Source organism: Artemia franciscana, chromosome 7 (genome assembly GCF_032884065.1).
Source record: "Artemia franciscana chromosome 7, ASM3288406v1, whole genome shotgun sequence".
NCBI lineage: Eukaryota > Metazoa > Arthropoda > Branchiopoda > Anostraca > Artemiidae > Artemia > Artemia franciscana.
The window spans coordinates 52,852,643-52,878,099 of record NC_088869.1 but is presented as its reverse complement, the minus strand read 5'-3'; the positions used below and the strand labels follow the sequence as shown (position 1 = coordinate 52,878,099).

The following is a 25,457-nucleotide window of genomic DNA, read 5'->3' as shown; positions in this document are numbered from 1 at the left end:
GGGTTGATTGAGGAAGTGGGGCAGAGGAAGCGGTTAATAGCCCTTCCTAGTTTGGATATATTTATTTTGCTACTTTCATTGAAAAAGGAAAATTAAAGTAATAACCTGCGCAGATCTGGAAAAATAACCAAAAGCTCATGGTAAGAAGGGACATGTTGTTGGAAAGACTGTAGGCCTACTTTGTGCCTCCAAAAGTCAGGGGGTTAATTGGAGAAAGGGGGGCAGAATGACCAGTCAATATCCCTTCCTACATTTGGAAAATATTTGTTTTGCTATTTTCATTGAAAAAGGAAAATTCAAAGTAATAACCACCACAGATAAGGAAACATCTCCTTTTCTTGTATCTTGGCTAAAACAAATTGCTTTAACAGTTTTTGGCTTCTACATTAAAACAAAGTGGAAAAATACCCCACCCCCTAAATTTTCGTAAATCGGTGACCCTGCCAATAATACAGAACACAAAAATATAACCAGGACTGAATAGGCCTTTCGAAATTTCCCCGTTGAGGAGGGCTGTACCCTCCTCAACGTCCCGCTCTTTACTCTAAAGTTGTTTACTGTTTTAAAAAGTAGAATTGAGAGAAAGAGTCAAACTTTAGCGTAAAGAGCGGGACATTAAGGAGGGAACAGCCCCTTTCATACACGTTCGTTTTAAGTTTTAATGACGCTCCTTACTTTCAGTTAAAAAACTTGTTTTTTTTATTTATATTACCACAAGTTCGGCATGTAGAATATATTTATTCGCTACAGTAACTTTAAGTTAACATGACCATGTCAATAGCAAAATAGACTGAAAATAGAAGTAACACAAATTGAAAGTAGCAAGCACACTTTGGGCAAAACAAAAATGGGAAAAGTCGAGCAGTAAAATCAATTTTTTAATTGACAAATAAAATATTGCAACGAAGGATTTATTGCAAAATTTCGCTAGTTTTTTATTACGAATTAGCATTGGGTCATAGAAAAATTTTCATGATGGTAAAAAAATTGAAAGACGCAATATCAATGAAAATACAAAAAAAAGACATTTTTCAATGAAACACCCCAAAGAACATATTTTGGAAGATTCAGGGGGAAGAAGGGGGGGTATTGTTCATACCTGGCTCCCATCCAAAAAGTTTGGGTAGAACTCAAGTGTGGTTCTTTCTGTTGCCGAGGTGATATTTCCTTGAAATAAAAGTCTAGGGGCATTTTTTTCTAGTTGTCTAGTATTGCATTTAATTGACAACTTGTCTGGGTTGGGGAAAAGAAAGTGATGGTTAATGTCGCGATGTAGCCATTTCAGCCCAAAATCCGTGGTAATCTTATGTCATCTGATCTCCAAGGGAGTCAGATGAAGATGATTTAGACCATATTCATAAGTAGAACAAGAAGAGCCAAGGATAATGTTTAGAGCCTTTTTTTTTTAATTTTGTCAATTTTAAATGTTTGATCTTTGGTGAGATACGAATGCTAAACGGAACACACTTTTTTAAGTGAGCGTCTAAAATAAGAGCATAACACAAGAGTAATGTACAATCAAGGTCAATTCTCTGCATGGTCATCTCAATGATTGAGGCATTTTTCATATCTGTGATCAAGCTTTGTAATGCCTCTTCATGAAATCGCTGCTACAAATGGTTTTAGGTGAGTTGTGAGGGCTTCAAACGGTTTTGGGATGATAAGACGTATTGGCTGTGTAGTTTATGTAGCTTTGAACAATAATTACTGTAGATTCTGATTATGAAACTTTTTAACGCCTATGGAGTGCTATTTCAAAAAGAAGAAGAGACAGTTTGACGTCTGAAGCTGAGATCCATGACAATGTCCGTCTTCATGGTGTTCGTGTAACCTGACAGTTTCTTGGGTAATTTAAATGGAACCTCTTTGAATACCCACCATATAGTCCCGAGTTAGTGTAGACAGACTTTCGTCTTTTTCCTGAATTGAAGAAATGCCTTGGGAGACACCACTTCTAAATTGACGTGGAGCTAAGGGAAACCGTCACAACTTACTTCAAATGATTGGCGGTGGCATTTTTTTTTCTTTTTTTTCATCCTTTCTAGCTAATCAGAGGGTTAAAAAAAGACTCTTTAAAACACGTTTTGAAACTTATAAACAAGCGAGTGTAGTGTTGGTTTTTATTGTGTTGCTTAGTTTATATTTTCGACTTTTTAATTCTCGTTGAGTTCTCTCACATCGCGGTTTTTTTTTATTTCACTTTCCCTAGGGTCTTTCACCTTTTTTTTATTCTTCATTATTTTACGCTTATGTTAGCGCCGGAAATGACTTAATGATGGTGATTACTAAAATATGTACCTTTCTTAGATTCTTCTCCTACTATGATTTTTTTTTTTTGCAAGTATCACTTTCCATAAATTTCAAATTTTGTTTATTTCCCTATTTTGAATATCTTTCTCCTTTAACTTTTCGGTTGCACTGTTGATGCTTAATTGTCTATTGATTAGTTTTGTTTGAGTTTCAAGTCTCTTTCCTTAGGCAGTTGAGCCTTTCAGAATCCAGTCTGATCATGTTCACTTTTTACATTTCATGAGGTGGCAGGGGGAAGGGTAGCATGAACTTGCTTGATGGCTAATTTTACGCAATCAAAAGGACGTTTTTCTAAGAGAATCGTACAAAAAAAGAACTGCCTTGGAGCAAAACAATTTTTAGGAACCAGTTTGAACAGGTCCATTGTAGAACGTCCTTGTGCACATCATCTACTCTCAATTACATAAGCAAGTACAACACAATGTTTGACCTTATTTATACTGTTGATTATAGAAAAATAGTTGTCTTGCGTTTGTAGCACCCCGTAGTGCCTGAACAACTTTATTTTTTCCCTATTCATCCCCTCTTTCCCCTTAGACCTCGCTTCTACTGTCCTGTCTCAACAAAATCACCATATCTACCCCGATAAAATTTCCCCTGCGAAAAAACAAAAGAAATCCCCCCTTTATAGTTTAAATGCTAATTAATTTAAACTAATCTCCTCTTTTCCTCTTTTTGCCATCCATTCTGTAAAGTATTTTTTTTTATCAATCTAAAATTTATTATTTTTTTATTAAGAAATTAATTTGACTCGGTTAGTGCTTGCAATATTCTCCTAGAAATATATTTTATTTTTTATTTTTATCATGTACGGTAATTGATGCAATGAAATCAAAACCGGCAATTAATCTTGTGTTTGCATTCTTCCATTGTCTGTTTTGTAGCCTTGACCAAAGTGGTGGTCGAACGCTCAAATTCAAAGAGGTGCGTATTTTATCGCACTAACTTAGCTTAGATGGCACAATAATGACAGGGCATATCCTTATGCTTTAGAATTAATTTCAATTCCTCTTTTATTTCAGGAAGTTCGCGGGGTAATACGAGTTAGTGAGCCTGTGTCGACTCCCATTTCAAATGTTAGTACTATGACAAAGGCAGTGACATTACCAACTAGGAAAGAACCAATCAGAATGATCACTGTTAATAAGCCTAATCCTGAAAGGAACGTTATAGTTAAGCCAACTAACCAACAGACTATGGCCAAAAAAAGTAATCCAGTCCTCCAATCAAAAACAGAAGGTTCGGCAATACGTCTTTTCTCCTTCTTTATTATTATTATTATTATTTTTTTATTTTTTTTACATGTGCGCTTATCGTTTAATAATAGGACTGGTGTTGTCCTAGTTTGTTTTTTTATTTTTTTTACATTTTTGTTGTGATGTTAATAGTCCGCTTTTCTTATTGCCTGATTGTGTTGTTTTAGTGATTTACTATAGCTTATCTTATTATGGGCCCTTCCAAAGTTTCACTATAACTTGAAAAAACTAAAATTTCTTGTTCATTTCATCCTCTGTATAAAGCAGAAGACTAATTTGGCAACCTAGGTCGTGAGCAGGTCTAATCATAGCTTGCACCCGAAAGATCAAAAGCCAAATAGGAAATAATTGAAACACATATCCAGAGCCCCAAAACAATTGTATTTGCTGGTTAAATTTTCAATTCAGCCGATTTTCTTACCTTAGACTTTAGATCCTCCTCTGCCTCAGGTATCGGTATCAGGTGCCTAAGGTATCGACGAGGAGTTTTGAGTTTTTGCGATATTTTCCCGAAAGATATGGCAATAAGTTTTGCTCTTTTCTTGTGCGCTTGTGTATGTTTAATCCAAGGGTATGTCTAAATAGTATTAGCCTATGTTCACACAGCTGCGTTTTTGTGCAAAAATACCTGTTTCTGTCAGATTTCACCTGTATTTTGCAGCACGTTTATGCATCATCAAGGCTGAAGGGCTGTGTTGATGTATTTCAACTGACCTGTTAAAAAGGCATCCGTAAAAAAATGCTTTCTGGCTAATCTAGTGTTTCTAATTTTGTTGTCTCCAAGTTTCTAGTTTTGCCGGTGTCCCTTTAACAGACGTAATGATTTGATTTAATATTAACAGTTTTTCATATCTTCTATATCCTTGTGCATGGGGCATTTTACGTTAGAACAAAACCAAAGCTGTTAGAAGCTAAGGCTATTCTATATTTCTCTTGGTGGTTTCAAAGAAAATGGTTTCAAAGAAATTTGAAAATGTTCAAAAATTGGCAGTACGCTTTTTCATTTGTTACATAGTGCTGTTGTTTAAATGATTTCATAGTTGACCATTTTATATAGGAATCCTACCAATGTGCACTATTAACTATGTTTTAGCGTAAGCACCATATACAAATGTTAGCGATGTGCTTTTGTCAGTTGTACTTTTTTTTGAAGAATTGTCTCGTAAAGATAGTTTTCTAGAACCATTTTAGATTTAGTTTTAGTTCTGGATAATAATTCAAATTGTTTGCTAAAGAAAGGAAATCTACAAAAGTTTGCGAAAGCAAAGTTCGCAAAAGAAAACTTTACAATCGAAAAATGTTTGAAAAAAAAAATAAAAGATGACATCTAGACCATTACAATAGAAACAGAAAGATAAGGAATAAGAGAGAATGAAACACCTACTAACCTTGCTTTCCATTATGTGAATTCTAAAATGTTTTGTCAAGCGTAGTAAAGTGGTCATGGTCTCCCTCAGCCTTAGGTATCAAATTATGAATCAAATCAAGAGGGTTTTGTCTTTTTATTGAAAAGATTTAGCTATTTTCTAGATTATTTATTGACTTAGTTGGTTTTAAGGGATCAAGTCCTATGTATGTACCATAGAACAGGGCAAAAATCCTAAACAAAATTACTCTAAAACCAGATTAAAACCATTTGTAATCAAGAAATAATCAGGGACAAAGCCATAGAAGCTGTTTATTGGTTATGACAACCCATCGCCAAACCCACAGAACGAAGCATTTTTTTTTATTTTTTTATTTGCTGATAGTGCTGTCTCATCAGCCACCTTCTAATTATTCTCAAATGATTACTGCTCTTACATAACCGTAAACAATAGTAAGAAATACAACTAGGAATCCTGAAAGGGAACATTTTAACATAATTTATTGTTTCTTCAATGTTTTGCTTGGTTGATTACTTGTTAAAAAAGAAAGAAAAAAAATAGTTACAAATCTGACAATTAAATATGTTCATTGCAAATAAACAATAGAGTTCGATCAAATCAATGGGTTTTTACCAGATCAACGATAATAAAAAAAAGTTAGTAAAAAAGTAACTTTGTAAAGACAGTAGTGATAAGACAGTAGACAGTAGTGATAATTGAAGCCTGGACATTCTTAAATGTGTTTTCAATTTCTAGGATTTTTTTCTTAGAAAAAAAAGTCAGAGACTGGAAATAAATATCATCCGATTTATCTGCTCTTTTTATTCTATCTTTTATGGCCTTTTAGCTGAGGAAAATCCAGTGATCGCTGTTGAAGCAGAACCCACAACAAAGAAAAAAGTTAGAGTTATCGTTTCCAAAATGCCACCTAAACCTGGACAACAGCAACGATTAGTCACTGCCGAAAGTCAAGAATTAAAATTCTATTCGGATAAGTTACCTCAAATGAAAGAAACAAAGATGTCTCTGGTTAAAGCTGCACCCGAAATTTGTAAGCTACTTCATTTGATTTTATGGTTCATACTTCTATCCTATAATCTACCCTATAGCATAGTAGATCCTATAGTCTGATTAGTGACACCGATTTTAACACCGCCTTTTTTTTATTTAAACCTTGGAAATAGACAAAATAATTTTTTCACTATACCAAATAGAACATGGTTCACACATTTTTTATTCACCCATTCGGCTAATATTGCTGTTTAATGGTTGCAAAATGACGAAGCTGTGAAGGCTTGAATTTTATTTTGTTGCTCTTAAGTATACGAAATAAAAAAAATGAGGATGTTTTATCATTTTCACCAATATGGAGGACATCTCATTACAGTATGAAAATACAAAAAGTCACGCTTGAAGCCCAGTGACCTGGACGTCTGCGGTGCTCAAATCCAAAATAAAACAAAGGAAACTAGAATATACTATTTCATTTTCTTCTATTCTTCCATCAACGATTAAGGTCCCTTTTAATCGGTTTTCTACAAGCGTTGGATCCTCACAACCTATAATTCAGCTTAAGATTCATTATAGCCTCATTGTGTCGTGCCTAAAGAGGTCTGAAGAAGTAGCTGTTCCCCTATTTTGCTTTCGAGCCCGGACAAGAAGTTTAATTTCGACGAATGACCCAGAGCTCAAAACTGTAAAAAATTGGGCTAAATTGTGTATAATGGTATGGTGTATAATGATATGTGTATAATGTTACCAGATTTCCTAAGACTCCTGGCCAGTGACTTAAGACTTAAACCGAAATCTCATTATATCGACGGCATCAGTGCTTTTCACCTCAGTATCGATTCAGAGGTTTAGTTTATCACTTGCAGGTATTTTTCCAGATGGGTTTATGCTCGTCTTTAGTCCCTCATTTTTTTTTTATTTGGTAACATCACGTCAATTTTGAACCGTGGTAAGGATCCAACTAATTGCGCTTCGTATAAGCCTATTACGGTTGCTTCTACTTTAAGTAAAATATTTGGATGTTTTGCTCCCTGATCTCCTGTCTGAAGTAGATTATATGTCTAATCAGTTTGGCTTCAAGCTGTATATAGGGATACCAACATGCTCATTGTGCTTTAGCTTTACTATTACTTGAAGCGCATAAAAATTGTTTTGAGGTTCATTTTTGTGCACTCGATGTTTCAAAAGCATTTGATTCAATATACCATAGCCAACTTTGTTTATTATATCAACTCTTCGTTTTTGGTATGCTAATTCATATGTTCAACTTAAGTCAGGTGACGCTTACGTTGGTAATATCCCTATTTGTTCTGGCCTGGGACAAGGAGGAGTCCTATCCCCGTATCTTTTTAACGCTTGTCTTTATTCTGTTTTGCCACGTACTAATCCATCATGTTTTTTAGGCCAAACAAATCTTTCGTATATTGCATATGCAGATGATTTACTTTTGATTATCCGCACTAAATCTAGCCTAATTAACTCGACCCAGCTTGTTTCTAAGTCTTTTGAGGAATTTAGCCTCAAACTTAATGCTGAAAAATGTGAATATTTAGTTTAGAATTCTAAACATCAAATTAGTGATCTTGCTTGTGGTTCTATTTCAGTTAAGCTGGTTTCTTTGATTCGGTGGCTTGGTATTAGTATTTGTTCGTCTTTATGGGCTTTTCGATCTTGTGGGCTTAATGATATTAAAAATGAACTACATATGATGCGCTTTGTACCACTACAAATACTTCGTAAAAATTCGTATCCATGCGATTTATTCTGGGGGAGAACAAACCGTAAACAGCTCTGGGGGGGAGGTACCATATACCCTTCTCCTTAGCTATATTATAAACCATGTAGCGATACGTCATACATCATATGTTATAAATTGATTTTTTTTTTTCACAAATTGAAACTTCAAAAACGTATCAAAAATTTGCTTATATTCATTTTGCTACGTTTTTATGAGTCCGACAAACATTTCGGGTGGGGGGGTTCAAACCAACTAACCCACCTCCCCTCCCCCAGGATATGGGTTTGCATTTCCTGGCCCTGGTTTTTAGGAACCAATCCTCTAATTATTAAGCCAATATTTTGTTTATAGTGCCCTTCACTCTTCAATACTCTCATGTCAAGTATTAAATCTTTGAGAACATCGTGGAAAAGCATGAATTTTGTTCTTAACTACCGTCAGTTTTCGAGAATCCCCATGCTTTATTTATTTTTATTGTATTTTAATTATATTTGCTTTTAATGGATTTTATTTACTTATATTTTTTAATCATTCACAATGTCGGTAGCCACTCCGAGGACAATGTTATTGTTGGTTTTATAAATCAACATCAGTCACAGCAGGGATACAGCCGTAAGAGTAGGTTACGCTATTCAAAACTGGGTACGGCTCGGTTCCTGGACCATTGTATTAGGGTCTAGGTTGTAATTGATTTTAATAAAAATATAGAATTATTCTATGGATGTTCATTTTTGAATGATTTTATTTTAGCACAGAAGACTAAAAAATCTACCGTTTTCGATAGACTTGGGGATGGTCAAGTGTCAAGCACAACGATCGATTCAGATGATGAAGCTGGACCATCGACCAAGAAAAAGAAAACAGTAAGTACTGAAAGCATGCAGCACATTTGTAAGTAATGAAGCGGCACATTGGGGGTTAAGAAAGCATGCTATGAGGTGACTAAATAATGCAGTGCAGTGTTTGATCTTTGTCAACAATGTCATTTTGATGTTAAGACGGTTTTTCCAAAAAGTTTGAAGCAGTTTCAAAATCTAGAAATAAATTTATTCAAAGTATATTGAATTATAGATAAAGTCTGTATTGTGTAAAGCTTAATATTTTGAAGGGTAACTTTTCAAAATTATATTTCTGAAATATTTTAAAGGCAAACATTACCTTGGTGCTAGTGTTGATAAAGACGCCAATGCAATCTAGTGTTTATCGTTCTTTGGTACATTTTCACTGTAATAATAAGGATTAGTTAAAGCAACATAATTGCCAAAATTAGTGTAGTATTAAGTGTGATCCCAATTTCTGGAAAAAAATACAATTGCGAAATTTGAAAAAAAATGCTAAGTGGTAGATATTATTGGTGATTGTCTTTTGGAAGTAGTGCCAGTTTTCGCCCTTAAAAGTTACCCATACTCTTTATTCTGACTAATATATCTACGACCTTGGTATCCTCTTTTAACTTACTAACCTTTCTTCAATTCCACAAAATCTTGCTGTTCTTCTATTTTGTGTAAGACATATCTAGAAAAGCTGACTATCACAAGCTCAGATGGGCTGAACACGCATTTTGTAGTCAAAATAAAAAGTTTTTGAGCATCGAACCTTTTCCAGCGACATCGAACCGAACCGCATTAAGCCAAGCTAAAACCACTGTAATGCAAGACGTTTGAATACTAGGGTAGTTTTTTGTCCCGATTTATGATTCATAGACGGATGAGTTATATAGCAAGCAATCACAAAAAAAAGAGAATAGACGGGAAATTTCTTATATGCATCTGAAATATTTTAAATGCAGAGTATAGTATTATACTCATATGCTTACCTGCACAAGAGAAGGAGGGATAGGGAGACTCGCTAATAACAAGGTTTGTTCGACTTGACAACCTTTGAAAAGTGTGAGAGACCCGATAATTCTTTTTTTGCGGCGAAATATTTTTTTTTTGTATCCTGTAAAATATAAAAAAAGGAGTTATGAGTGGGATCGATTTTTCTTTCTTATTTAGCTTTTTTTTACGAACTAGGATAAAATCTCACTGGGGTATTTTTACATCCCAAGTATTAATTGCTGTTTTTAACAGGAAAATATGCCAGTTATACGGTAAATAGCTACAAGAAAAAAAAATTAAGTGCCGAGATCTCCCGTGCATAACAGTTCATACCTGCACAGGGTCGGTGAATCTCCCCTTGAGATTGGCTCAAAAGACCGCCCAAACTTTTATTGCTTAAAAATGTACATTTTTGAGATTTTTTGTAACCTTTTCAAAGGCTTGCAGCTTATAATAAGTTTAACTTCTGGAAGATTTAATTATTTTTTAAGGATTCTGTATTTGGTCGTCTGGGAGATGTAGAGCAAAAGTCTAGGATTTTTTCCACGACGTTAGACGAACTTCCTCGAAAAGTGTCTCGTCTTCCTAACCTTGTCATAGAAAAGAATCCCTCAACTGGCCACTCACGAGTTGTTTCACAATCTAAAATGGGTAAGCAAACTTTGTTTAATTTAGTTAGTGACTTCTTTTTTATACAGTAAATTATTAAAAAAAAGAGCTTTTTGAACTGAATCGACTGATGTATTTGTTATCTTTATGTTCTTTGTGTTGAAATAAAAGATCTTAGAAATGGAGTAGCAGGCACTGACATCGTATTTTACTTTTAAGTAACGGACAGATCTATTGAATTTCATAAGACCTGTTCACAATGAGATTCTACTAAAAAGGTCGCTAATTGGAACCAATCAGATTTTAATATTATTTTCTGCTTGGCTGAAAAATTCTGATTGGAAAAAACTAATGCTTGGTATTCGAAATTCTCGTTGTATATGGGACAGTAGATAATTTCTTAGACCTGTTATATATATTTTAGTGTTATTTTAATTATATTTAGAACTACAGGACCTTTCAACTATGCTGAACAGAATTCATCGGATGACTTCTGGGGAAAAAGGGGTGTGGGAAGGTGGCTTGTTGGTCTCCAATCTTTTTGGTCGCTTAAAAAGGGCATTAGAAGTGTTGAATTTCCGTTCGAATGGGCCCTGTTTCAATTTTTTGGGAATATTAGTTCGATGTGGTCACTCTGGGAATAACAAAAAAAAAACATGTAGATAAAAGCTTGAACCTTCTACAGTACGATTCTCTGATACACTGAATCTGATGATGCTCCTTTAAGATTCCTTGACTTTTAGGATTGTTTCCCCTTTTTTCTCCAAAATCTGGCAAATTTCCTCATGCTTGTTGCTTTTTGATAGGTAAAACTAAACTTAATGTATCTTTTATGTTTATAATCAGTATAATGAGCCAATTCTTTGATGTGTCTATTGATATCAAAATTCTGTTTTTTACAGTTTCTGTTACTTTTGAGCCGTATTTGAACTGTTTGAAATGTTGCTCAAGAATCACATCAGATTTTGCTTAGTTCTAAATTTTAGTGCAGGGCAAAATGAATGAGCAAAAAAACCTGCAATTTGTCTTAATTTTGTTGACAAACGATTCCCAGCCCTTATAAAATAATCAAATGTTACGGATTTTTGAATCCAAATCTGTGTGAGGCTGATAAAAATTTTAGAACATCATAAAAGTAGTTACATTCATTAATCAGAAACAAAATTAAAAACACGAAGCAACAGATTAAAAATTTGGTGTTATTTTTGTTCTTGAAACATAGAGGGCAGGAACTATAGCTTAGCAAGTAAATAATGTTGGTGCATTGAAACAGAACATTATTCATCAATCCAGCTCAAAATTACGTGATTTCCAAAGCACAAGAAATTTTCTTTTTGTTCATATTGTAAATCTAAGGAGTTTTAACCTAACATGCTAGAAGAAACTCCGGTAATAACCTCAACAACATTCGGTTGCAAAATATTCTGGTTTTTCACACAGCATAAGTGAATGCGAAACGCCTTCGTGTTGTAAGACATTATACGAGTATTAGAGATAGACTGACAGGAATGTTGCAAATTGGTTTCGTTTCTGGATTGTATGACTGTTTTTAAAAGATTAAGCTATACGGAGTCTTTGGCTCTAAGATACAAAGGGTAGGAAAATTATGTTACTTTTTGCAGCTGAAGGGTGACAGGTTTCCAAATGTCTTGCATTTTGGGATTCCAGCTAAAATGAAATGCTGAAAATGTTCAAATGTGCTGGGAACAGATTATATGAAAGGATTAAATGAAGTTCAGAACTTTATAGGTGGAAGTGAAGATGTGGACAGAGTGGGGTGGATAAGGAGCGTTCATAGCTGCTGTAGTTTAGGGTGGTCTGGTTTGACGGTGAGTTATCAGTAGTAAAGCAATATAAACTAAGCGGTGGAACCAGGTATGCCACCTGTATATTTATTGTGTCCAACGGGTATATTTGAAGCTTCTGAGGTAAAGCTATTTCACGCTTATTTTGGGCGTAACTTGGACACGCTTTTGCTAAAGGGTCCCTTTTTGTCAAACCTGTTTTTAACTTTTGTCAAATGTTATTAGTATTTAGAAAAGGAGGGTATTAACGTGAGTATATATGTCTTCTACGCCAAAAGTTTTAACGTACATACACATACTCTATTATCTCAGAATAAACTATTATAAACTGAAACAGTATTGTTTTTTTTTTTTCTATTGAAATAGAACAATACTATTTTAAACACTAATGGCAATGGCACTAATGGTAATCTGGCCATTCTTTTTTTTCTTATTTCTTGTTGATGCGTTATAGTTGATGCTGATCCGTTGTAATTGCGCAGTATTTAAGCATGGTTATATTATCTATTGACAAACGAATATATATGGCTTGAATATAAGACCTAACGAAGCAAAGGTTCTGAAAAATAAAACACACATCAAAGTAACTAGAATCAAACATGGGAACAAATAAAAAGTATCTAATAATCTTCTTTCAATTTTAGCTCGGGATTATGGGGAACTTTCTGTATTTTTTTTTCTTGTTCATTAGTACGTTTTCCTCTCCTAAAATGTTTAAACTTGGTCTAGTCCTTTTTTCGGGTGTTCTAAACTCAGGTGTTTATGATAGAGGCTCTGAAGCTCCGTGGTCAGACAAAGAACAGGAATTACTTATCGGTGGCATGTTGTGTTTTCCTTCTTCAAAACTGCTGTGGTGTTGGATGGATGCTAAATCTTGAAAGATATATGTATTTATTAAATGTCTGGTGATTTGATTTATCTTCGTAGAGAGGGGGAAGAGGGCTGTTTTGAAGGCTATTTTAGATATTTTGTTGTGAATGAGGGTTGTAGAAAGGAAGAGCGGTAGGGAGGTGGGGTTGCAGTGAGAAAGGGCGGTAGGGGGTTGTGGTATGGGTGTTACGGAAATCACTATTTTTTTATTTTTTTATTTTTTAGTTATTACTGGATTAGAGTTAATGAAACTCGCTAGTATCTTATGCTGCACGCCAGCAAAAATATCAGTTTCTCATAAGTGCAGTATTTCTATTTTATAAAAATTGTTTTTCAGTTTGTGGATAAGGAAACTTAAATCTATGGGTTTCCTCGATATTTTGTAGTGCTTTCAGTTTTTTTTTTTTTTTTTTTTTTTTTTTTTTTTTTTTTTTTTTTTTTTTTTTTTTTAACGTATGAGGTGCTTATCTTAATTTTACAGTGCAGTTCAAGAAAGTCTGTTTCAAGGAAAGGTGGCATCTATTATCTCACCCTTAAACTAGTTACGACATCTTCACCGGTTACGACATTGCAAACGAGGTCATGCCTTGTTATAGTTTTAATTCAACAGAGACTCTTCGTGGCCGCCGGGTTTTCTTTCTGGTTGCTTCTCAGTAGTCTTGGCACAAATTCTACTACATTTCACCTCATACCGATTTGTCTTTCTTTTTTGCGGGTACAGCACAGAAAGTGATTTTCATATGTATATTTCTAGATGACTAGATTTCTAGATTAGTTGCTTAATCAATTAACCCCTGTTAACTAATTCCACGAACCGTAAAAGGTGCTCAAGACAGATATTTTTGCGTTGGCATAAGAAGTTTCCTATATCCTCTTTATATGTATGGGGAACTGTGACACATATCCTTTTCTTTTTCTAGTTTCTGACCAGAAGGAAGTATCTGCCAAAAATAGAATTGGTTCAATGAGTCATAAGCTAGATTTAGGTTCTGTAAGTACTTTCATCCATTTATTATTATTCTTTATGTACTTTTATCTGTTTATCTACCGTAGAAACTTGTGCATTATTAATATTTTCCTAGATTTTTCGTAAAGCCGGGGCAATAGCTGCCCTTTATGTTGTAATACAAGGAGAAAAAAGTCTAGATTGATATATTGGCTTCATGGTATTGTCTTGAGTTCAGTTTAGAAAGTTCTATTGCAAAAGCCTACCTGACTCAATAATATAGAATATAACATGAATTTATCAGTAGTATAAATACAAGATAACATATATATGATGTTTAATATAATGTAGTAAATATAATACATATACTAATAGTAATATAATATATAATTATTGGCTCAAATTGTTGGTAGGTAACAAAAGTGCCTGAAAAATACATGAAGTGTACTTATTAAACACCTTTGAAATAGAACTAATGGCTAAAATATGGATTGGTTAACTACAGTTTTTTTTCAAAATTAATTTACCTATGGATACAAAACTCATATTCTAGAGGAAGGTTCTCTTCTCTTTACTTTTTCTATTTATTTATCTCCATCTTGAAAAGCCTGAACTGTAAAGATTTGTTGGAATTTATTCTTGCATACAACACAATGAATACCACGTACAACGTAAACAACATATGAAATAGCCATATTTAGTCTCGAAACATTGTGTAGGCTACAATTATGTCTTAGAAACCTTATAATGTTTTCATTAAAATGAAATTTAAGTTGTGTGTAGTTAAGAATTAATTAAAATCATGCCTTAGTTAAGAGTTAAAGTTGTTGATATTTTTTTTTCATTTAGTGTTTTGCAATTAATAAGTCTAGCATTATCAAATAGTATTATGATTAGTGTATAAGCGCTTGTTTTCTTTTTTTTGCGTCTTTTTTATCACTTGTTGCTTTTCGCTTTCCTATCGCGCCTGTGTCGACTTTTGCGTTTGAACCTCGTATTTTTTTTAGTCGTTAAAAAAAATCTGATAGAAAAACATGCTATTTCAAATTAAAATAGAAAGCAGTATTAAAGCATGAAACTAGAATCACTATTTTGTATATGAAGAGTGTTGCTGACTCTTCCTCCTAAACTTTTATAGTGCATTACTAATTTTTTTTTTCTTCTGTCGTCTTCATTTTTGATGCTACATAGTTGCTTCTAGAGTTATAGTATTTCTAAATGTTCTCTGTTTATATATTGAAAAAAGATTAATTTGTTTCTTCTTCAAACCCCTTGTGATATCTTTGTGTCCATCATAAATAAAGAGAATGAGGGGTTTTGCCAAGTAAAGCCCAGCAAATATTAATGAAGTTATATATACTTCACTTTCATCCTTTTCAGCTCAATTGCAAAAAAAAAATGTGTCTTCAGTTTAATTTATGGATCAGACAGTTCGTGGTAACGAACTGTAGTAAGGAGCGACCCGGCTCAATAGTAACCGAAACTCTAAAAAACGGAATTTTAATATTAATAAGTTACATCTAAAGGATTACATTTTAATGCTGATTTTAAATATGTAAGTTTCATCAAGTTTAGTCTTACCCATCAAAAAGTTACGAGCCTGAGAAAATTTGCCTTATTTTAGAAAATAGGTGGCTTTGGCGAGTTTGGTGCTTCTGGACGTGCTAGGATGATGAAAATTAGTAGGCGCGTCAGGGAGCTGCGCAAATTGACTTGATAAAGTCGTTTTCCCCGATTCGACCATCTGGGGGGCAGAAGGGAGAGGAAACATTAGAAAAACTGAGGTATTTGTAACTTAGAGTGGGTGATCGGATCTTAATGAATTTTGATATTTAGAAGGATCTCGTGACTCAGAGCTCTTATTTTAAATCCCGACCGGCATTAAGCCTCTGATTTTCCTTTTAAAGCAATCTATCGATTCTTAGAATTTCGCTAGAGCTCATACCATATGAGCTCTTGGCTCGTCCGACCTCGTCACGAGTGCCATATGAGCTCTTAGCTCTTGTTTTTTCTAGGGGTGATCGTATCGACCCAGTGGTCCTAGAATGTTGCAAGAGGGCTCATTCTAACGGAAATTAAAAGTTCTAGTGCCCTTTTTAAGTGACCAAAAAATGGAGGGCACCTAGACCCCCTCCCACGCTCATTTTTCCCAAAGTCACCGGATCAAAATTCTGAGATAGCCATTTTATTCAGCATAGTCGAAGAAACTAATAGCTATGTCTTTGGGGACGATTTACTCCCCCAGAGTCCCCTTGGGAGGGGCTGCAAGTTACAAACTTTGACCAGTGTTTACATATAGTAATGGACACTTGGAAGTGTACAGACGCTTTCAGGGGGATTATTTTGGTCGGTGGGAGAGGTTGAGGGAGGGGGTTATGCGGGGGGAACTTTCCATTGAGTAATTTGTCATGGGGGAAGAGAATTTCCATGAAGGGGGCGCAGGATTTTTAGTATTTTTTTTTAAAGAACAATAAAAAAATAAATGTGAAACAGTTATTTCAACTGAAAGTAAGGAGCAGCATTATAACTTAAAACGAACAGAAATTGTATCGCATATGAGGGGTTCACATCCTCCTAATGCCTCGCTCTTTACGCTAAAGTAATTTTATTAATTTCAACTATTTGTTCTACTGCCTCTGTGATTCAGGGGTTATTCTTAAGAAATTGGGACAAAATTTGAGCCTTAGTGTAAAGAGAACGAGGGGGCGAACGCCCTCATGTACGTAATAAAAACATATAAATATAGAAGTTCATTACGTAAGTTAATTCGTAAGTTACGCCTATTTTTTACTAATAAAACGTTCGTGAAATTAAAAGTTCTAGATGCCTTTTTAAGTAACTAAAATTGGAAGGTTAATAGGCCTACTCCCGCGCTCCTTTTTTCTCAAAATCGTCCGATCAAAACTATGAGGAAGCCGTTTAGCCAAAAATAAATTAATATGCAAATTTCGTTTTAAATATTCATGTGCGGAGAGCCAAGATCAAAACATGCATTAATTCAAAAACGTTCAGAAATAAGAAAGTTATTTACTGTTTTAAAAAGTAGAGCTGAGATAAAGAGTGGAACCTTAGTTTAAACAATGGGGTGGTGAGGAGGGAACAGCTTCCTTCATATACGGAGTAATTTCTGTTCGTTTTAAGTTGTAATGTCGCTCCCTACTTTCAGTTTAAAAAAAAACTTGTTTTTTATATTTAATTCCTTAAAAGAACTATGAGTATTTTAGCTTAACGAGGTGGAATACAATATTAAAGATATTTTCAAATCTTATATAGGAGCAATTTGCTTGGTCTGGGCGCCTACTTTGTTGGCTCTAAAATATAAATTAAATATGAAAAAAAAACTAATTTTTTTAGCTGAAAGTAAGGAGCGACATTAAAACTTAAAACGAACAGAAATTACTCCGTATATGAAATGAGTTGTCCCCTCCACAATCCCTCGCTCTTTACGCTAAAGCTTTTAATTGTTTTAAAAAGTAGAATTGTGGCAAAGAGTCAAACTTTAGCGTAAAGAGCGAGGGATTGTGGAGGGGACAACTCATTTCTTATACGGAGTAATTTCTGTTCGTTTTAAGTTTTAATGTCGCTCCTTACTTTCAGCTAAAAAAATTAGTTTTTTTTTATTTAATTTCTGAACGTTTTTGAATTAATGCATGTTTGGTTTTGGCTCTCCGCACATAAATTCTTAAAATGAAATTTGTATATTAATTCTTTTTTTGGCTAAATGGCTTTCTCTTAGTTTTGATCAGACAATTTTAAGAAATAAGGGGTAGAGAAGGAGGCCTAGTTGCCCTCCAATTTTCCGGTTACTTAAAAAGGCAACTAGAACTTTTAATTTTTAATGAACGTTTTTATTAGTAAAAAATATACGTAACTTAAGAATTAACTTACGTAACAAACTTTCATAACCTTATATTTTTATTATGTATACGAGGGGGTTTGTACCCTCGTTAATACCTCGCTCTGTACACTAAATCGTAAGTTTTGTCCCAATTCTTTAAGAATGACCCCTTTAAGAATAGTTGAAATTACTAAAAATACTTTAGCATAAAGAGCAAGGTATTTATCTCCTCCTAAATACCTCGCTCTTTATGCTAAAGTATTTTTAGAGCCCCTCATATGCGTAATAATCTCTGTTCGTTTTAAGTTTCAATGCTACTTCTTCCTTTCATTTGAAAAAGCGTTTTCATGTTTATTTTTCATTGTTTTCCTATAGTAATGCTAGAGAATCCTGCGCCCTTGTCATTGAATTTTTCTTCCCCCATGACAGATTCCTCCAAGGAAAGATCATCCAACATAGTCCCCCCCCCCCTCAGCCCCACCCCCAAACAAGATAAAATCCCCCTGAAAACGTCTGTATACTTCCTAATAACCATTACTATATGTAAACACTGGTCAAAGTTTGTAACTTGCAGCCCCTCCCCCAGGGATTGTGGGGGAGTAAGTCATCCCCAAAGACATAGTTATTATGGTTTTCGACTATGCTGAACAAAATTGCTATCTCAAAATTCTGATCCGTTAACTTTGGGAAAAAATGAGCGTGGGAGGGGGCCTGGATGCCCTCCAATTTTTTTGGTCACTTAAAAAGGGCACTAGAACTTTTCATTTCCTTTAGAATGAGCCCTCTTGCGACATTCTAGGACTACTTGGTCGATACGATGACCCCTGGGGAAAAGAAAAAAAACAAACAAATAAACACGCACCCGTGATTTGTTTTCTGGCAAAAAACACAAAATTCCACATTTTTGTAGATATGAGCTTGAAACTTCTGCAGTAGGGTTCTCTGATACGCTGAATCTGATGCTTTCATTTTCGTTAAGATCCTACGACTTTTAGGGGGTGTTTCCCCCTATTTTCCTAAATAAGGCAAATTTTCTCAGGGTCGTAACTTTTGATGGGTAAGACTAAACTTGATGAAACTTATATATTTAAAATCAGCATTAAAATGCGATTCTTTTGATGTAGCTATTGATATCAAAGTTCAATTTTTTAGAGTTTTGGTTACTATTGAGCCGGGTCGCTCCTTACTACAGTTCGTTATTATTAATAAACTATTAATCACTATTAATAAAATAAATACAAAAATACGGTGGTGCAGTTCTTTACCGTGGCAGTGACCAAAAAATGACGACTTTCTTTATAAAAAGAAGATGTGACTAGAAAAAAACTGAAAGACTTCCACTCTAGCAATACTTGTGTACTTCCAAAATGAAGAGGAAAGAAAACGCCTCCCCTCAACTAAATCGTGGTTTTGTATACATTGATAAATTGGTTGTCTTGTTTGTTTGTTTTTTGTTTTGTTTTTTTTTTTCTTTCCGAGAAATCAGTTTTTCCCAATTTTGATTTCACCTAAATGTTTGACGGTGTTGTTGCAGTAGTTGGTTGTAGACTGCCTGTGTTCTTTTTTTTTTTTTTTTTTTTTTTTTTTTTTTTTTTTTTTTTTTTTTTTTTTTTTTTTTTTTTTTTTTTACAGTTCAAAAGTGTTGTCAAATTTAACAACTTAATATTGCTTTTCACGGTTCAACGTGGTAACATTGACAAAAGTATGGCACTTTCCTAAAAACTTATTAGTTTTGAAATAACCAAAAGAAAAATCATAGAAATCGCAGTTTCCAGGTATGAAATGACCTAAGATAGAAGTTTTAAGGGGACTGTTACTCCCATATATTTTTAAAAGCAGCTTAAGTTGCGTTCACATACGTGTCCAGCTAGAATTTCATATCTAGACACGTGTCTGGCCAGAAATCAGTATTTAGACAACTATTGTTCCCAAGAAGAATTCAGTGCTTAGCTAAAACTACAAATTTAGTTTCAAATGGATTACAGCCGTCATTTCTAGCCAATCAAGAGAGCTTATGCGGCAAAACTTTCAAAATTGTAATCACTGTTTTTATTGTCACAAGATAATGGAGGAGACAATCCAAAAAATTGCCTTAGTGTGTTTCATCATTATGTCTGGTGTTGCATATTTGCCCAAAATGGAAAAAAAATGAGAAAACAAAAATTAAATTTCAGTTCGGAAATGCAAACGTAGGTGTTTAAAATAGCGGAAGCTGACACATTCTGACTGGCTGTAATCGAAAATCCAGATTTTACTTGTGAACGGTAGTTGTCTAGACATTGATTTCTGGCCTGACACACTTCTATACGTATGATTCTAGTTAGACACGTATCTGAACGCCGCTTTTTTTGTATGTAAATTGCTGTAAAAGTTAAATGAATATATCATACCATACCTTGGATAAGTAACTCGTGTCCATGTAACTCACTTCCATTTCATAAGGAAATCAGCGCTTCTTTGCATGGTTTTCAAAATAGCTTAGTGGACACAGAATTTAAGTAGTAGACAGGTTTCCTTTTTTCTTGCACACCTCATACAAAAAGGCTTTTTCTCTAAACCAGATTCGTTTTTTTCTTTTGCTTTTCATTTATTTCCTTCCTTCCATCTATCTTTTGATTTTGTAGTATAAACGTTTGCTTAATATTATTCGATGTAAATAAATGAAAACAAATGTATTGCAGTAGTACTTCTAGTGTATATCAAAGTAACCTATCTTTATAGTGCTTCCTAAATTATAATTTTGACTGACTTTCTGCCTTTTCTTATTTTTGTTTTGTTCATTTTAGAAGTCGTCATCTTTTGAGACTGGACAGAGAAAAAGTGTATTTTCAAGGCTTGGAAGATAAAGATATGGTCATTTTAATAAAGTTCAAATTGTATCAGTTTGTTTTAATAATGTATGTTTGTTAAATTTTGAATAAGGGTGTATTGTTCGATCTTTTTATAGGAATGAGTGTAAAATTCAGTAATTATCAATACTTGAAAAATAAAACAAGATGATTTAACATAATGGAAGTTTTTTTTGTAGTAAATACTTTTTTTTTAGATATTTCTGGAAAAGCTAGGAAGTACAGAGTGTGCAGCAATCATTTAAATTTTGTTAACTGCTGTTGTTTTGAAAGGTTTTGTGATATTTTAGGAGTATTTATAAGATTGAAATTGCTATGTCAAAAGGCGCTCTCAATTGATCAACTGTACTTACATTTTCATTATATGGATACACAGTTCTAATCCTCACTGAAAGCAAGGAGGGTGGGTTGGAGGATGCCAAGATTTTTTGTATTGACGAGGAAGATCAATGCTTCAACAACTTTATTTAAGGCTTGCATAACCTAATCTTTTCGCTGGAGGGAATTCTTTGGGTCAATCCTGGAAGAGTAGGGTTAAAATTAGAATTGATAGAATAAACAGGTTGCTTTTGAAATGCTACTAAAGCTAAAAATATTAAGTGAAAATTTCGGGCAACATTGAAACAGTTGAACAAAATGGAAACACACTGTTCGCATAGGTTGTCAAGAGGAAGTATTTGCAATGCTTTAGGAACGGTTGAAACTTTCATTGTTTGTTGAAGGGGATGTTGAAAAACGACAACAAGTGTACTATGTGCATACTACTACTAATGCTCCTACTGCCACGACAACTATTGCTACTACACAAGCTAAGGATGTACAGCGAAGAATTCAAGGAATATTTAGGCGGATGTTGAACTAAATCAAAACGAACTAAGGTCATGTAGATTATCAAAGGGGTAACAAATTAATACCACAAAAACGGCTTATATTAATAAGTTAGACCTTTCAGGATAAGTTGTGACAGATTTTGAACTCTAGCCAGAAGACACTATGTATACTTGTAATACTACTTCTACGGTTACTGTAACTAATGACACAAATGGCATTAAGTTGAAACTTTCAGGGGACGTTTAAGGGGAGATTCAGTTAAACAAAAAAATTATATGCACACGTATTAAAAGGGCATATAAGAAATATCATAGCCAACGCTGCTCTCTCATTGTTAGTAATATCATTGATATTTTAAAGGAGCTAACTTTATTCAAGATTAAAAGTTCTAGTGCCCTTTGTAAGAGTCATAAGTGATTGGAGGGCAATCAGCCCTCTTCTTTAGCCCATAATTTTTCAAACGTATCCAGCCAGAATTTTAAGACAGTCATTTTGTTCACTATAGCTATACGGTCCAATAACTATTTCTCTAGGGTTATTGGGTAGGTCAACCCACAATTGTTATGCAAGTGACTCATTATGCTTATAAACTAAACGTGTCTTTAAGATTAAATCAAAACGCACTGTGTATATGCTGGCTGCCAATAAGACATATCCGACTGAATCAAGATTATAGTTCATGGAAAAAGCTGTAATCTACTTGATTTGATATTAAATTTGGTTACATATCGTAAAAGACTTTTATCATTTGACAATCATCTGTACAACTTTTTAATAAAAATGACCTTATCCAAAAGACTTAATTCCAATAAAAAAAGAATCTAAAGCAAATAATAGATCATAGCAGCAGAAGATTTCAAATCAGTCACGGAAAATACTAGCAAACCTACCACTAGTAGTGACAATGTCACTGTAAATCCTTTGATGACACTTGTGGGGGTGGGGAGTGAAGACGTCTTGATATGAACTCACCACCATCATTATTACTCCCTAGTATGCAAAAGGGTATCTGACACTTAACTACGTGTTATGTGTTCAATATGGAAGTTTTGAAACGTGTTTATGAGAATATTGGTAAAATGGTGAGTCTAAGTTCCCCCACCACATTCTCTCAAGTCATTGGACTTCAAAAAGGGCTAGCAGGAGATATCTACAGAATGCACCGAGTTACGCTCGACAACAAAATCATTGGTTTTGGTGATGATCACTATAAAAAAACTAAATCTTTTTTTCCTTGCAAATAATGTAAGCAGATATTTTGACTCTAGGTTAGATTCAAAGGCACCAAAACGGTCCTCCAATCATTGTATTTATTCGCTATGGATATGCCATTTCATTCCTAAAGCTAAAGCTCTAGAGACTATTCTTGAGTAAGATTGTTGTAGATCGGTAGTGATTGTGTTTATCCACATGTAAAGAAGGTGCTGTTGAAATATAATACAATAGTATATCATTGTCGTAGTCCAATAAAGGCTGTATTGACCGAACGTTTGATAAGTACTTTGTGACTTTAAATTTACAGATATTGTGCATTGAAAAATACTACTGCTTTTATTCATGATTTAAATATAATCTTGCAGTTTTACAATCAGCACTCCGATCGGTCTATACCCAACGTTAGTCCTCAGGAATTTTATCGAGGAGGTGACGAGGATACACTTGATACTTTTCTTAAACAAAATTCCAATGAAAGCGACGTTAGAGGCAAGAAGAGGAAGAAGAAATTCACTGTTGGTTATACAGTTCGAATTAATGGAATTGTTAAAGTTTTTTTCAAAAGGGGAATTGCTTATGGTCCACAGAACTTTTCATAACTGTCGAAGGTCCTTAACACTAAACCTGTAACGTGTCGTCTCCGAGACACCAAAGATGAAGATATTCTCGGCAGTCTTTATAACTGTGAACTTTGAAAAAATAATAGTGAAATCCATCAAATTGAAAATATATTAAAGAGTCAAACTCACAGAAGCAAGAGACAGTTGCTTGGTCTTTGGCTAGGATATAACTCGATTTTAATTCTTGGGCAGCAGTCGAAGACAAAGACGATGTCTAATGACTTCTATGTGGTATTCAAGTCCAATGTCTCTGAGCCTCTAAGCATCAATTTGCTCAAGCCGGTTGCTCAGCCCGGCTCAAGTATAGCCGGGAAAGTATCAAATTGCTCTTGTCGAAAGTATTCTCAAAAATTAGACCTTGTGATTGGACGATTCTTAGGGAGGGATGGACGGGATCACTTAGATTTGTGTCATTTAACCAATAGAATAGTCTCTGGTTGTAAGAATGATTCGTTCCAATTTAACTATTCAATAGATCTGGGGAAGATTTACCTAGTTCTCCCATTGAAAATAAGAAGGTTATTCTCAACGGTAATAGAGAGACGTTCTTGGTTTTACACAAAATACAATCAATGGTAGAGGTGTAAGTAGCACCATGGGATGGATCGTGTCATTTTCGCAAACTATGTATCTGGCTTCTCCTCGGACAGTTGTATATTTCTTGATGTTTTATTCGTTGAAACATCAAGGATTGGTACTAACAACGTTTCCCACCTAGGTGTTCTTCAAAGAAATACGAGTCAAGACCATATTCATCATTACAATATATAGCATCTTCAATATGTCCCTGTAAGCACTTCTTATTTGGAACTCTTTCAATTAACTTTAAGACCAAATAAAATGATCTTTTGGCAGTAACAAAAGGGTTAGCTGTGGTTACATGTAATTTTCGACCCATTCAAGATGTCCAATACAAAAATTACGTTCGTCTTTCCCAATATTGATTGCTATGTTGCTGCTCTTAGACCACGACTATTGGGTCTTGGAATTATTCGACAATTGGGCATATACATAGCATCTTGTAGTCTATGTATATGCATTATATTAACTTTTGCTGCAAAATATAACTGTTCCCCCAACTTTAATTTGCTCAATTTCGACTTCCAACAGTGTAAAACCACTAATTTTCTAAGATATTATTTTTTTTCTCAAATATAACTTGAAGGGAGGATATATTTACAATGTTATCGCTCTGAAATTTATTTCCCTTCTGTTGTAAAATACATTTAAAACTAAACTGTATATCCACTCAGTGAAGGAGTTTGGAATATCGAACGCTTGTATTGACGTAGGAATGTTGCGACCGCTTTTATCAAGGTAGGTCTGGTGTAACCACTTGTATCGACGTAGATATGGGAATGACCACTTGTATCAGCGTAGGCGTTGGGAAGGACCGCTTTCACAAAGGTAGACATGAAGTGACCGGCTGTATCAACGTATAGATGGCGTATTAAGCTCCCAAAATGTACTGGCCAATCGTATCTGTAGAGACCCCGATGACACTGGCCAGTTGCACGTACTAAGGCCTCATGCGGGTACTGGCCGCTTGTACTTGCAGAGACCCCAAGAGGGGTCTCTGAATTGCGAGAGCAATTCAAGTTTAGAAGTGCTTATGCTAGTGTGTTTACATCACAACTTAATCTGAATTGGAAACCCTTTCTCGAATATATAATAGTGTGGCTCCCCACATATTCTATATTGGACCCCATTTTGGGACATTTTTACGGAATCTGATAGGCGAGGGTTGTCAAATTGTTATTTTTAAGGCTAGTATGGTGGTATCCACCACTAAATTCACTACTGGCCGCTTGCACTTGCAGCGACCCGAGGATATTGTCCATTTGTACCTGTATATACCTTTGGGGTAATGGCCACTTTTACCTATATAGACCCCGGGTCCACTGGCGGATTGTACATATTAAGAACCCACGGGATACTGACAGTTTATCCGCAGAGACTCCTTAAATCCCGATGGCGGAGTACTCGCCTACCACGGGACTTGTACAGGGAATGTTTCTCGTTTCGATTATTAAAGTTTTTTAATGTGTTAATCCTAGCATAGCACACATACAGGATAAATATTTCTATATAATATTTATAATGCACATAATCTTAGCTGTCAGGTACCATGAAAAGAGACGTAGAAACACTGCGCAGGAATCTGCTTTGACGAGGGGATGTCTATTGTCAAAGTAGGTAGCAAAATTCTAAAGAAGCATGAAACCCTGTAGATACCCTCCCCACTTAGCTACTAAGAAGAGTTTTGTGGTGTCAAGGATGCTCACAGTAGAGGGAAAGGGGAAAATATGGTTATCTGTGTCCTACCGAAAAGCCGAAAATTTGCAGAATAGTATTAATCTTTATTGCTTTCT

The 25,457-nt window shown here is 34.6% G+C and overlaps 1 protein-coding gene across 1 annotated transcript in view; it reads left to right on the top strand.

Annotated features, from left to right (window-relative positions):
* LOC136029453 (uncharacterized protein C19orf47-like) overlaps positions 1-20,580 on the top strand; it is a 46,443-nt gene extending 25,863 nt beyond the window's left edge. The window contains exons 4-9 of the mRNA XM_065707864.1: positions 3,333-3,549; positions 5,781-5,984; positions 8,433-8,545; positions 9,994-10,153; positions 13,707-13,777; positions 20,357-20,580. Of these exons, the coding sequence (XP_065563936.1) occupies positions 3,333-3,549; positions 5,781-5,984; positions 8,433-8,545; positions 9,994-10,153; positions 13,707-13,777; positions 20,357-20,416 (825 nt within the window). The 3' untranslated portion in view covers positions 20,417-20,580. The remainder of the gene's footprint in view (positions 1-3,332; positions 3,550-5,780; positions 5,985-8,432; positions 8,546-9,993; positions 10,154-13,706; positions 13,778-20,356) is intronic.
* Positions 20,581-25,457: the final 4,877 nt, after the last annotated feature.